This window comes from Solanum tuberosum, unplaced genomic scaffold, assembly GCF_000226075.1.
Source record: "Solanum tuberosum cultivar DM 1-3 516 R44 unplaced genomic scaffold, SolTub_3.0 scf00148, whole genome shotgun sequence".
Taxonomy (NCBI): Eukaryota; Viridiplantae; Streptophyta; class Magnoliopsida; order Solanales; family Solanaceae; genus Solanum; species Solanum tuberosum.
Genome location: NW_006239071.1, coordinates 832,599 through 848,045, shown reverse-complemented (window position 1 = coordinate 848,045; position 15,447 = coordinate 832,599). Strand labels below are relative to the sequence as shown.

The window sequence follows — 15,447 nt, the reverse complement described above, 5'->3', positions numbered from 1 at the left end:
GAAGAGTCACTATATATAAAATAATGAAAAATTCGGAATATGTGAAAGGACTAACATGTCATTATTGAAACTTAGAATTTAAGTTATAAGTCTATAAACATCCTCAATTATTTTATTTCTTGTAGCAAATAATTTATCTTATCTTAAAATTATAAATTCAATATTTAAGTAGATTTATAGATAAATAATTTTAAAACTATTTGATAGTATAATTTTATTTACTCCAACAATGTGTTAGGTTGTTGATTTTGATTTTTATAAGTCATATCATTAACCACAGAAAATTAAAAGAGATATGTAGTGACAATAAATTATTTTTTAGGTGTAATTAAATTAATATCACTATATCCAAAATTGCTAAAATTTCCGATGACATTATTTATATAGAATACTAGTTATAACTTATAAATACCTATACTATTTAAATTGTCGCTCAATAATTGGTACAAAACTATTAATTAGTTGTAGTGATAGAAATTAGTCTCATTCAAAAAAGTTGATTACATTTTTTTTTTAAAACAAGAATATAATAAAGGTAGCAATATAATTATTATGAGAATTTTAATACAATTAAAGTAAGAATAACAATATGGACTTTTAACTTTATAAGTTGTAAATGTAATGATGCTGCTTAAAGTATATTATAAAGATTTTGAATTTTAAAAGTTTCCACAATTAATTTTATATATTAATAATTAATTAATAATACTCCATATATACTACTAGCTTTTGTACTTCAACTACGTATTCATTTGTTCAAAGAAAAAATAATTTACAATATAATAGCTTTATTTGAATATATTTTTGAGTTGGACAGTTACAAATATGTTATTGGAATTCCAGATATATTCTATTCTGACTTTTTTTTTATGAAAAAAATTCCATATATTAGTTGTCCACATGCTTTTCTAGGTCTCTCTCATGATTAATAGTTTGTCTAGTTATATACATATCTTTTTATCGAGCTCAATATAAATATCAATCATCGAACAGAAAAGTAAAAAGTAAAAGTCATTTATGAAGATTTGGTTTACACAAATCCACATATGCACATGCTTCAATCTTATATTATGTAATATATTAAGGGATAAAAACATAGAGATAAAAAAATATCTTATAATATATTTAATTTCAAGAAATAAGTAAAATAATTAAATTAAATGAATTTTTACTTCATTGGAATATGTGAATCGTCGGTGATACGATAACACCTTCCCACATGTTACCAAAGAATCTATATATATTGATTTTTATTCTAAAAAATCTTCCATTTTAATTTAACAAAAGACAAGTGGATACCAAATTAAAATTAAACAATTATACTATACCAAAATAATTTATTTGAACCAATCACTCAAGAACCATTAAATTATTAATTTGCTTCCTCCACCTAACTCATCATTTTCATAATTAAATAATATCTTTAAGTCCAACATATTTTCACTATAACAAATAAAAAATTATGCGATAATAATTATATTATATTAGCGATAACTATATAATATTGATATTTATAATTAGTATTTTATATAAATATCGCCTAAAATTTTTAACGATTTTCGATGTAATGACGTTATCTCATTACTACTAAATATTTTAATGATAATAAATATTAATATTAACAGAAAAATCTATTGTCACGAAGTGTTTATTTTGTGGTAGTGTCTTGTTGTATGCTTTTCCTATTTTTTCCCCTCTTAACTCGAAAAAATCATCTTAAAAATGGAAGAGAACGAGACAACTATTGTGTTGGTTAAAAAAAAATACTCCGACCTCTTTGCCCATGATATAAGAAAAGTAGATGTACATAAAGATAATATTAATAAATTCAAAATTGATTTATATCTACTTTGGTCAATAGTGGAGGACTAATAATAAAAGAAGACCAAATGCTTTTAAAATTGTCCGCATAATTCACTTAGATATCTTAACTAGGACTTATACCTATTAAACATTTAAATTGTTCAAAATATATACCTATTAAACACAAAATACTGATATAGCAACTTAAGTGTACCTTACTTGACATTAGGCGCGTGAACAGGTTTCAAATATCATTTTATTTTTATTTATTTTTCTAAGAACTTGTTACCTTTTTTTGTTTTATTGACATTTGGCATTAAAATCACTTTTTTATTTAAAATTAATTTCTTGGTAAACCCAAGAAATCAACCCCACCCCCTTTTTCAACCATCGTCTTCTTCGTCCATACTCTACGTTTTTTTTAACTTTGTTATTTAATTTATTTTCATTCTTTATATAATTTGAATCATAATTAATTTGATTTTGCAATAAGAAAGAAAATTTTCAGGCATTGAAGTTAAGAAAGTTAGTCGGACTCTGTTCACCTATATTTCTGGCCACTTTGAACCGACATTACCACACAAATTAAAATATAAGTTAATTAAGCTTATTGACAATGATATCTTAAAATTTCATAGAATTAATTTGAGTATTCTCGATTTCTTATGGCCGTTAATTTCAAAATGATTCACATTGATTTATTTTTCACAGGCATCTCAAAAATCATTTTGCTAAGCTACGGATTATTCATGAATAGATTTAATCCCCATAATTTATAGGAATAATAAGAAGAAAAACAAAAAATAATCTGCCAAAGGAGTCGAGAATGGCGAGTGCCTAAGGAAGAAGAAGAACGGGCAAAAGTTTTAGTAGGTGGAGTTGAATTATTTAGGGTTAAAAACAATACTTATTTTTTTATCTTTCAAAATTATAAAATAATATTTTTTTTATAGTTAGATTGGGCAATAGTCCATGGGCCAGGTGTCATAACTTTATTCGTAACTATTTTAAGCTACGGAGTGTGAGTTACACGCAGAGGGATTTATGTATCGATTGTCATTTTGTGTCTAATAGATATATATTTGTTAATATTAAAGTGTCTAATAGGTACTAGCTTTAGTATTTATGTCTAAGTGACTTATGCGAACAATTTTAAGGGGTTATGGATGACTTAAGCCAATAAAAGAACATGACCCAAAGTCCATGCCGACATATCATTATCATTTATTTATTTAATTAAAATAATTTCACTTTATGCATGACACCACTTGTTGTGTTGATGCCTTGATTGAAGGAGACAAGTGCCAAATTTCTAAAGGACAAAAAAATTGTAGTAATAATTGCACACTAAGGTGTGGCTTCCAAGATTAGTGAGATGGGTGAAACTACTAAATATTTGTGTAACGAGATCATTACAAAATAAAATCGATCAAAATACAATTATTATAACGTATATAATAAGGAATGAGTCGGAAAGAAATACACATAATATTTTATATTAATTCTATGTAGAAATGAGAGTAAAATGGATGGGAGGGAGTAGCAAGCTTCCTATTTTTTATTATATTTTGGCATAATATTAACCATTGAGAAAATTTTATAATTTAAAGTTCAACTAATTAAAGGAATGTTCGACTTTGAAATGTATTTTGTTTTTGTCTTCTTTCTATCATCATTACACCTATAACGCGTATGTAAGTGTTCACATATGATTGGTTAAAAATATTTAAGAAATTCTAATATAAATAATAGTAATAAAAAAGGACATTAGAAAAGGTAATTAAAAAACAAAGTCAAAAAAGTAGCATCTGATGATCCAATGAATAACGTGGATGATTTAATATTGAAAGTGACCAATATAGTCTTTAATTAAACGTATCGAGTTTGAACATAAAATATAAAAAACTCCTGTTAAAAAAATAATTTTAAGAAAATAAAATTTACATAATGTGAATATAAATTAGTTAGGTAAGTAATTTTTGGATATATAGATGAACAAAACTTTTGTATGAAAGCGGGATTTCCTCTAACAAGTTTTATGTAGGTCGAATCTTAATTAATCGAACCACTTTTGAGAATATTATCAGATGATTATAAGAGAATTAAAAGTGATTGAGCAATGACCATTAGAGAGTGTATATATCACTCTATCGCTTAATCAGAAGTGTCAAGTTCGACTATAAAAATAGCAAAATCCTTAATAAAAAGTGTTTTTCTTAACTAATTTAATGGGTCTTACATGATGTGAATTTAGATCAATCAAAGAAATAATTATTGAATATCAAATAACTATATAAAAAGAGATAGAATTTTATATTAGAAGTCAAGTTTGAACAAGTGAACCTTACTACAAGCTTAGAAATTTCCACAAGCCAACTTCAACATTTAGAAAAGAATCTTCCCCACACAATACAGGGTTCATATTACAATTTCGATATAGATTTTGAATACAATCTTTCGTTTTCTTCTCCTTTCTGCTGATGTTGATCACAACCTACGTTATCATACATTCTAACGATAACAAAAATATCTTCTCTTCTAAGTTTGAGAACTTCTATTATATGTATGACTTGAACTTATTTTTATAATTTTAATGATGTTTTTAACAAATTATGAATATTTGTGTTCTGATAATATGAAAAATATTTATATAATTAGGAGTATTTGGAATCCGTTAATTTACTATATTTGTGATGCTAATTTGTTCCATTTGGAAAGTTCTAGAAGTTCTATTACAAAAATATCTCAAGTTTTTTTTCTTTTGACTTAATTGGAAATGCGAAAGGAAAGAAAAATCAAAGGAGTAAATAATGGAGTAGGCCAGACATGATGAAAAATTGATGGCAACAATTGACACTTTCCTTCTTTGTTTGGACATTACATTTCACTATTTTTGAATTATATTCCTTAGATATATAAAAACAATAAACAAAAATATATTCTTAAATGTGATTTCTTTCTTAATTTATAGAATTCATTTACAATTTTATCTGATTAATTCAAATTCGTTTTGTGTATAGATCTTTAAAGAAGAAAATGTTTTCTATTAAGTTTTTTTCCTCATCATTAGAGTTAGAGATCTCTGCTCAAGGATGAAATAATCATATCGACTCACCGCAACTCTTGGTGGTTGTTGTAGTGAAGTTGAGTTCTTCATTGATGAGTTCAACACTTACCACCAAAATAGGGCAGATAATAAATTAAGAGTATATTGTTTACTTGATGTGAATTCAAATTAATCAAACTAAAAAATATCGATTACCTAATGAAAAAAATCTAGCATCCATGTGTGTCCATGTTACCGGCCATTTTTTTTAGACAAACAAACAATTAAAACCAATTAAACCCATGTTTTTTTCCCCTTGAATCTTTTAAAAGGAAAGAAAACAAGAAAATGACCTTTCAGTTTTTTTTTTCTTCAATGTAATCCTCTGGTTAAGAATGAAATAGTCATATCGATCTACCACTTCGATCGTTGTTGTATTTAAGTTGAGCTCTTCATTGACGAGTACAACACTTGCCACCAAAAAGGTTAATGATGTTTTTTTTCATCCTTAACTAAAGATCTTTAATTTTAGTTCATTGAATCAATAGGACCATATATATTATAATTTTCGAAATATCATAACTTTTTTTTTTCCAAAAAAATACCTTTTAGTTAGAAGCGGTTCTACTCTTACTCAACGTAAATTCAGATTAGTCGGACTAAGGATTTTCGGATACCTAATGCAAAATATATAGCATTCACGTGTCCATGTTACTGGCAATTTTTGTAGTTTTGGAGACAAACAAACGATTTAAACCAATTGGCACACATGATTTTCTTACTTAAAGAATCTTTTCAAGGAAAGAAAATAAGAGAGAATTTTAGAGATTTCTTTTATTTTTTTCCTTTACTTGTACCAAATTCTATTGTATTCCTATTAACTAATTTTGGTACTCGTGACAAGGTGGGAGTGATCTTCGCACGTGGTAGATAAAATAAGGAAGGCAAGACTGAGATAATTTAGCTATGTGAAAAAAAGATACGAGATGTCCTAGTGAGGAAGTCATGTAAGAGGTTAACTATAGTGGGTCCTAAGAGAGGTAGAAGTTGACGAAAGAAGGATTAGATAGAGGTGTTACCGAGGACATAACTTTATATAGAAGGATATGGAGGTCGAAGATCAAGGTGGAAAGCAAATAGATAGTCGAGTGTTGCCAAATTCCTCTTATTAGTAATATTATTAGTACACTCCTAATGCATACCTTATTACTGTATTTTATTTTTACATGTTTTTTCCTCTACTTCGTTTATCGTAGTATTTGTTCTTGTTGCGTTTCTTTTCTCCATTATTTTCTATATGATTTCTTCACTACTATATTTTTTTAATGATTTGGATAATGTTATACTTCAGTCAGAGATCTATTCGAAATAGCCTATGCAAAGTAGGAGTAATTAGTAAAGTTGCAACACACTCTCCTCCCCAAACTCTACTTATAGAATTTCACGGAATATATTATCGTTGTTGTTGGTACAACTTAAATCGACTTACCTAGGAACCACTTAGGACAATTTACTAATTACTAATGACATGCAAGATACAAATGGCAAATATGAAACATTACACACTAATTTTACTATGCATCAAGATCATTAAAATCAACTGAAAATTAAAATTTTATTTTCCACATGGATCGATGAGGGGAACAAGAACACACTAATCCAGGGTTAAGGGTGGATTAGTGAATAATGATGTACTAGAGCCATAATACAACAACTACGACACCTTAATCTCAAACAAGTTCAGATCGTCTATATGAATCCACACTATCCAAGTAGAATGGTATAACTTTGCCATCTTATTTATGAATCCTCAAAGTTCTGGCAAAATGTATTTCTCCTCTTAGTGGAAACCTATATGGAAAGAACAGATAAAAAGAAGAGTCAAAGAAAGAACTATAATGATTATAACAAAAGGCCGTTAGACACGCTGTCTAGAGGTATAAATTCGATTAAAAGAAATGATGATTATAAAGTAGCATAACAGTGATATGAAAAAAATTTAATGAATGAAGGGAATAATAGATGGTTGTAGGGGGTGGGGTTGATCAGAAGTCTTTTAAAGTTTAGAAGGGCTGAAAATCAAGTTCTGGAAAGCTATGTTGCTTGAGACGATAAAGTTTTCGATCAGAAAAACGTACACTTATATCTTTGCTTTCAGAAGTCTAGCTTTCAGCTCATCAGCCACAGCATCAATGAACTCTTCAGTGTTTACATATTGACGTCTAGCGACCCTGTAAGGTGTCAATAACACGCAAAGTTTAATGACGACAACACAAAGGGTTAACTTCAGAACAATGAAATACGATGCATGAGATAAAAGTAGGGAGCTCACTTGGATCCGTGGATAATAAGTGCTAGATCTTTGGTCATTTTCCCATTTTCCACTGCACCGATGCAAGCTGCTTCTAGTTTCTTGGTGAAATCTAAGAGTGCAGCATTGTTGTCCAACTTTGCCCTGTTAAAAATAATGATTATTTGTTCGGTACTGCTATCATTAAAGATCTAAGTGCATCCTCGAGCATTAGTGGTGCACAATCTGAAACTCAATGGACAATAATGGACCTGCCTGTGGCAAGGTTACAAATCCATGACGTGTGCCTAATCGACACATCACATGCTACACTCTTACCACCAGAGTCCAGACCAAAGCCCTGGGAGCATTAAGCGCAGCAAATTAAGTACCAGAATGTCCTACCTATGTGCAAGTCCACGAGTCCAAGCAAAAATCGAGGCAATGCTATTTGTGCTGGTTTCACCTCCTTTCTGATGAACCCTGTAGTGGCGTGTAACAGTTCCATGGGCTGCTTCTGCTTCCACAGTCTTTCCATCCGGACATATCTGCACCAAATATTCCAACCCCATTTGAACCCAAAATAAAGTCGCAAATCAGCAATGAAGCCAAAATGATCCAACGAACGATGAGTCTTATTTTCTAGAAAACGTAAGACCTTCTGCATCTAAGCAAGGATTTCTCAAATAATCATATGAAATCACAAGATAAGAGACTCAACAATAAAGGAACTGGGAGCAGCAGGGGAAAATGGAAGCAAATAAAGAACATACCAGGATCGATGTCATCAATCCAAGCGATCCAAATCCTATTCAAGCAATAAACAATATAAGAACGATTCCGAGCATTAAAATAGGTAGCAAAAGTGAAAGTTGAACAAGTAAACTTTTTCATATTGGAAGTCCAAAATGTATTCTAGATAGATTTATAAACCGTTAGCAAGCAGGCCAATCACACCTTGAGCTAAGAAATCACTCTGTACATCTCCATCATAGTTTTTACATGCCCATACATAACCACCGTCACTTTTTAAAGCATAAGCAACCATATCATCGATGAGGCGATGTTCGTACCTATTTTGATGAATTCAAATCATTTAACAATCTCTGTCATTTACAATCATTAACAAGAATCAGTTGTTGGAAATGAAAAGTTGGGTGCTTACCAGATCCCAGCTTCCTCAAACTTTGACTTCCATTTTGACTCGTAAACTTCCTGGAATATGTCCTTGAATCTTCAGAAAAGATCATAAAAGTAAGAAGACAAACCCCAAAATAGAAGGGGTCCAGAAGACAGGCAAATAGAGGTAACAAGGTAAAGGAACAATCCAATTTAAAAGGTGAGTGTGCAGAAAAATATAGAATAAGATCAACGTTAGCCATACCTTCCGTCGTATTTCTTAAGGATGGTATTTTTTGTGCTAAGATAGAGTGGCCATTTCTTTTGGTATGCCATGTTCATAGAAGCTTCAGCAAAAGAGCAAATAGACTGCACCGAAAGAAAAAAATAGCAAAGATGCATAACTTCAGGCATTCTAATTCTGTTTTAAGCTATGTTACTCGGACTGTGCATGTGGGATCCTCCAAAAGTAGTGAATTTTTGGAGGATCTGACACAGGAAAGACAACAATTTTGGAGAGACAGAACAACATAGGTTTTAGGTATACTCAAACCTCATCCGTGTTGTACATGGATAGAGCTACTCCACCAGCACCAGTGAAGTTGTAAACCTCGAACTCGGTCTTTTCATCCGTCCCTTCTGGTACTGCAATCATGTTCAATACAATATCTCAGCAACATTTTCAAAACAAAATCACTAAAAAAAAGTAGTAAACGAACCGAAACCAATATACTCATAGACAAACTAGAGTAGAGCAAAAATATCTTAGCAGAGTTTCGGAATCATACAGGTTCATGCAATTATACTGATACAGATGGGCAAAACTTTACCAAATACTAATTTGAGTTTTCCAGCTCCTTGAATCACTGTATCAGTAGCTCGATATTGATCACCAAAAGCATGTCTGCCAATGCATATCGGTTTTGACCAACCTGATGTGAGTTATATCTATGTAAGTCAGAGAGAATCAAGTGAACAACTAACACAGCTAGAACTTCAGCAAATAAAACATACCTGGAACAAGTCGGGGAATGTTTTTGCAGAGGATTGGTTCCCTGAACACCGTACCTGCGACAAAATAGCCAATAATAATGGATATCTTCAATTTCATACAAAGATATCACCCACCAAAACTGGTAGAGAAGGAGACTCACCATTCAGAATGTTCCTAATTGTCCCATTTGGGCTCTTCCACATATGCTTCAAGTTAAACTCTTCCATACGGGCCTCATCTGCAAATGCATTAACGTACAACTTTAATCTAGTTTCAACATCTTATATTATCTGTTTGTGGGATTTTATACTTTAAGGAACTTATGATTTTCTCAAACTTTCTTCAATCAAATTGTCGCATATAGTTCCTTATGTAGGTTCTAAACACGTAAATTTTAAAGATTAACGAATAGATGCCAGATATGACACTCAAATTTGATGGTCTATCCGTTGTACTATACTACTATGAATAGCATCATTAATCCAGGACCAGCAGGTTAATAAAATCAAATAAACCACACGGAAAAATGTAAGCACCTGGAGTGATGGTTGCACACTTAATAGCTACATTATACCTGCAATTTTTCAGTTCAAAACATAATAAGGCTGGATTTATAAAGATCAAACATTCAGTAATCGATGGAAAGATTAGAGAAAGTCAATATATGAGCTTGGTCCTAAAACAATCGCTCTTTCATTAAGCAGAAACTTAGAGATAGAAAGAAGTGGATACATACTTCAAAGTAGCCTCAGCGCTTTCAATTGTAACCTTATCATCTGTGGCATCACGGTGAGGAAGGCCAAGATCGAAGTATTTTATATCCAACTCCAGAAAAGGCAAGATGAGCTAAAGCTTAAAAGAGAATTCAAATGTAAGCAACTGTGAAATGAACACGAGAGTATAGAGACAGGATATTCTACTGACATATACATAAGGCAAAACAACTTGTTACCTTATCCTTAATTAATTTCCAAATGACACGGGTCATTTCATCTCCTGCATTACATAGCCAGGTAAATAAACATCAGAAAATGAAAATATACATTCCTTGACAGTTGAGAGGAACCAACGAGTAATGCAGTGGACCAAACTAATTTATCATATATATAATGATGTAATGTGAACTTTTATCATACTTTGAAGGTTGATTATCATTTCACCCTGCTCCTTGAGTACGGCAATAACTACAATTTTTGGAGATGAACTTACTAGTGAATTTAGCTGTTACATATGGTACCAGAGGTGCTTCGGCCTCTGACCTTAAAGAATAGTGAGGAAAACTTAAGCAAGGACGTTGAGCCCCTAAAGGGAGGTGTACGTAACACCTTAGGAAAGCCCCGCATTATCAAAGCATGGAGAGATGTTGGTATATAAAGAAACAGGTCCTTGACCCTCGTGATGTAAACCCAGTGTCATCAAAAGCGTAAAAAAGCTCTAAGGTCCATTGGGGCTTTAAGTGCAAATAAAGCATGAGGCATAATGAAAAAAGGCGCAGATGGAAAAAATTGCAAATATATATGTTTTGTTCAAAACTAGTAATTATAAAGCATGAATGACAAATACATGGACAAAGAATTTGAAGTTTTTTTACGATAAAGTGAAATATCAAATTACAGCCTAGAGGCCAATGAAGTGAGTTAGGAACCGTGAGGCCTCAATTCAGTTTCTAGTGGAAGCAAGAACACTAGGTGATTTCTTCCCATATGAACATATAGTTACCCGATACCTATGCAAGTGGGAGGTGCACGCAAGTTGGTCTTGACATCATGGTTATAAAAAAGTACATATTTTTATGAAATTACAGCCTCCAGATATTAGTGGACTGGTAGATAAAAATGCAAAAAGAAATAAAATAAAATTCCACAGATACTCTTTTACAATGGTTAAGACGAGACCCTTTTCATCCAGAATCAAGGAACATCATAAAGATCAATTCTTGAACTAAAATCAGTACATATATTGGGATATAACAGCCTACAGTAACTGAAGCAGCTATCTGCACACACCAAATGCACCTAGAATTAAGAAACAAAATAAAAACAAATTTTTGAACTAAAATCACTACATAAATTAGGATATAACAGCCTAGTGAAACTGAAGCAGCTATTTACACACATCAATCAACATGCAAAAGAAGCAGGGCATATTTTTATGAAATTACAACCACTGGTCAATGAAGCGAGTTGAGAAGCATGACGTCTCAACTTCACTTTTAGAGGAGACAAAAACACTAGGTGATTTCTCCTTACCCTTGCAACCCATGCTGGAATTAGTCGAGGTGCGTACAAGCTAGCCCAGACACCACAATTACAAAGAAAAAACACATATTTTTATGAAATAATCCATAAATACTCTTTTTGAGTGATTAAGAACAGACCCTTCTCACCCATAATCAAGAATCAGCATAAAAATCAATTCTTGAAATAAAATCACCACATAAATTTGGATATAACAGCCTATTGAAACTAAAGGAGCTATTTACACACACCAAATTCAGCCAGAATCAAGAATCAGCATAAAAATCAATTCTTGAACTAAATTCACTACATAGATTTTTATATAACAGCAAATTGAGACTAAAGCAGCTATTTACACACACCAAATTCAGCCAGAATCAAGAAACAACATAAAAATCAATTCTTGAACTAAAATCACTATATAAATTTGGGGCATAATACATAAATATGCCCTTTAACACTTCAGCTAGCATCTATCTCCTCCAACTTTGGGTGCACAAGTAGGCACTTAAACTTATATAAAATTGAACAAGTAGACATATGCGTCCTACATGACATAGTACACGTACGACTCCACGTATGATACAAAATTCCATATAGGACGCCACGTAGGTCGAATGTGTCTATTCAATTCTATACAAGAATAAATGTCTACTTGTGCAAACCCAAAGTTAAAGGGCCAGTGGATGCCAAGTTAAAGGGTACTACGTTTATGTATTATGTCTAGTTTAGATATAATAGCCTATTGAAACTAAACCAGCTATTTACACCCACCACATTCAGCCATAATCAAGAAACAACATAAAAATCAATTCTTGAACTAAAATCACTACATAAATTTGGATATAACAGTCTATTGAAACTAAAGAAGCTATTTACACACATCAAATTCAAGATCAGATACTACTCAGATGGAAAAAAGAAGCACAGAGTGATAGAGAAATAAGAATCTGACCGTCCATTTCAACTATGGGGTTAGCCACTTTGATCTTTTGAAAAGCCATTTTTAGTGAAAAATTGAGATCAAGAACTGGAAATTCTGGTAATATAAAGAGTAATGGTGTTTGATAAAGAAAATTTCGCCGGCGGGAGAAGCTTAAATTGTAACAAAATGGAGAAAAAATAAAATTACTTTGAAAAGGTTGAGGTTTTGACAGATTGGAAATAAAAACAAAGTGATATGACATTAATGTAGAAGTATATATTGTACCATGAATTTTCAATTACTTGTTTGTCTAAACAACAACCTTCCCATGTGATACTCATTTTTGACAACAACATTATTGGAAATTCCGTCGACCAGACATTTTAATTTTGAGTATGCACGTCTAGACATCTTGACTTATTTTTTTGTATGAGTTAAATATTTGTGAAATGATTATCTAGACCCCTCAAACATTTATGTGTCATTTCAGATTTGGGTGACTACGAGACATACTAGGGACGAGTTAGAGTGTTTAATGTCAATGGAGACTATAAATTGAGGTGCGTAGATGTGGATTTTCAAAGTTGGAGTGTTTACTTGTGAGTCAAAGTTAAATGGAAAAATTACTTAAATACACAACACTTCTTTACCTATTCTCAATATTTCCCTACTCTTTTACTAAAATACAAAAATCCCTTATTTTCCCCCAACAACTTAACCGGATACTTTATTAGTTTAAGTATCCGCCCGTTATTAATTAAAGTATCCGCGCTGCTATATTATGTATCCACACTGCTATATTATGTATCCGAAAAACACTAAAAATGGGATTTTTGGTAATTAATGAAAGAGTAGGGAAAGGAAGTAATTTCTTTCTTATACTATGTCATTTGCCTAATTTTTACAAGTTAAATTTGAGTGTCTGTTTATGTATTATGCCTTGTTTTAATTTGTTAACTAATGTTCAATGTGAATTTGGACAATGAGTCTTCAAATTTTTGCAATAAAATTTACATGTTTTGAAATTACATAAAAAAAATATTAGAATTAATAATTAAAAATAAATTTTTGCGGATTTTCTACTTAAACTATCAGATTTTCACTTTTTTAAATTTGAACTATTACCAACTACTTATCAAAACGTCCCTCAATTATCAATTATTTCTTTTCCAAATGAATTACCATCATCGTTCAGGTAGAAAAAAATAAATAATTAATAATTAAACTGTATTTTAATAAATAATTGATAATAGTTTAAGTAGAAAACGCGAGAGCACTTAAGGTTGACTATGGTTTAACACTACCCTAAGGTTGGAGGATCCGTTAGATATCAGGAGGAAAAAATGAAAAAGATATTTTTAATGACAATAATAATATTCGACCAAAACTTTGACTAAAGTAGATTTTTTTTAAAAAAAAATTAAATAATCAAAGATAAATTTGTCCTTTTTCCCAATATTCAAATATGAAATATTTAGGAACTAACCATATTTGTTGATTCTATGTATTGCGAGCCAAATAAAAAAAGTGAAGAAAATCAATTACCACATTAGCTAAAAAAAATTAAGGGAAGCTATTGAATTATTTTCCTATAAAGAACTTTTTAATGAAATTACCAAAAATGTTAATTTGAGTTTTAAATATCTCATTTAAAAAATTATTTATCTATAATTATTTGAGTTTCTTATTTTTATTCACTTCTTATTTCAATTTTAGTGTGAAAATATGAGAAATAAAAAGAAAGAAGGGTGAATGGAAAAAGAAAAAAAATAAAAAATTTAAGACTATTTTGCGATTATATTGTAATTTATTTTTTGTGTCTGAAAAAAAAAAAGAAGGGGCATGTAAGATATAAATTTTACAAGATGAGTGACAAAATAAAATTTGATTATCAAGAAAATAAACCCAAATTATCCATTTAAATAAAGATGACCAAAAATAATTTTCATGTGTGAAAATAATTTAATAAACCCTTTAACTTTGCAAAACTGTCAAATATACCTACATGAATTTTATTTTCAAAATTATTTTTTCAATTTCGTTAGACAAAAAGGATATATCTGGGTCATTTGTGTAATTGTAAGGATATATGTGAGTCACTTTTATAACGAAGGGTATGTCAGCTCTAAATCTCAAAGTTGAGGAGTATATCAAACCCTTTTTCCTTTCATTTTTAGTGTGATAATATGATAAATAAAATGAAAGAAGTGTGAATGAATAAAGGAGAAAAATGTAAGAAAAAATTTAAGACTGTTGTTTTTGCAATTACATTGTAAGTTATTTTTTTCGTATCAGTGAAAAATAGGGAATCTATAATAATTTTTCAAGAAGATGGGTAAAAAAATAAATTTAATCATTAAGATAATAAATCCAAATTATTTATTGAATTAAAGAAGGGAAAAGAAAAAAAAAACTCATGTGTGAGAAGAATTAAAAATACTTCTTAACTTTCCAAAAGGATCAACTATACCTACATAGATTTTATTTTTTAAAATAAAAAATCAAATAAAAATACAACAGCAACGATAACATATACAGTGAAAAAATAATTAAATAAACATATAAATCATAATTAATTTTTCACTTTCGTTAGACAAAAAGTGTATAATGAGTCATTTAATAGGAGTATATGTGAGTCACTTTTGTAACGAATGTATATCAATTCTAAATCGCAAAGTTAAGACATATATCATGTCCTTTTTCCTTAATTCTTTTGAGGTCGAGTCAAGTCTATCCTCTTTTAGTTGAGTTTTGTACTAATTAGATTAAATATTAAAAAATGGTTAAAAATTGTGATTTTATTATTAGAAAAGATAATTATGTGATTTTGATGGAAAAAAGTCATAATTATATTTCTATTTATGAAATACAACTTATGGTGCAATTTAAATAGACTATATATAAATAACAAACCATATATATTAATCTCAAACCAAATATTTTGTGAGAGAAAAACAAAACACATTACAATTCTTATCTTGTGTTCACACTTTGTATTCTTTAGAATTCCCCACTAATTTTTTACAATTCAGA

General features: G+C 30.3%; 1 protein-coding gene across 1 annotated transcript; it reads right to left on the bottom strand.

The window, feature by feature from the left end:
• Positions 1–6,418: 6,418 nt before the first annotated feature.
• On the bottom strand, positions 6,419–12,667 carry LOC102578331 (isocitrate dehydrogenase [NADP]-like). The gene is made up of 16 exons (XM_006352325.2): positions 12,445–12,667; positions 10,205–10,248; positions 9,989–10,098; positions 9,789–9,826; positions 9,413–9,490; positions 9,273–9,326; positions 9,089–9,190; positions 8,812–8,903; positions 8,524–8,627; positions 8,305–8,373; positions 8,097–8,212; positions 7,913–7,947; positions 7,545–7,687; positions 7,182–7,304; positions 6,988–7,080; positions 6,419–6,700 (listed from the first exon to the last, which is right to left on the bottom strand). Exons 1-15 carry the CDS (start codon positions 12,491–12,493, stop codon positions 6,990–6,992), a joined length of 1,248 nt encoding a protein of 415 aa, XP_006352387.1. The 5' UTR covers positions 12,494–12,667; the 3' UTR covers positions 6,419–6,700; positions 6,988–6,989.
• Between the last annotated feature and the right edge of the window lie 2,780 nt (positions 12,668–15,447).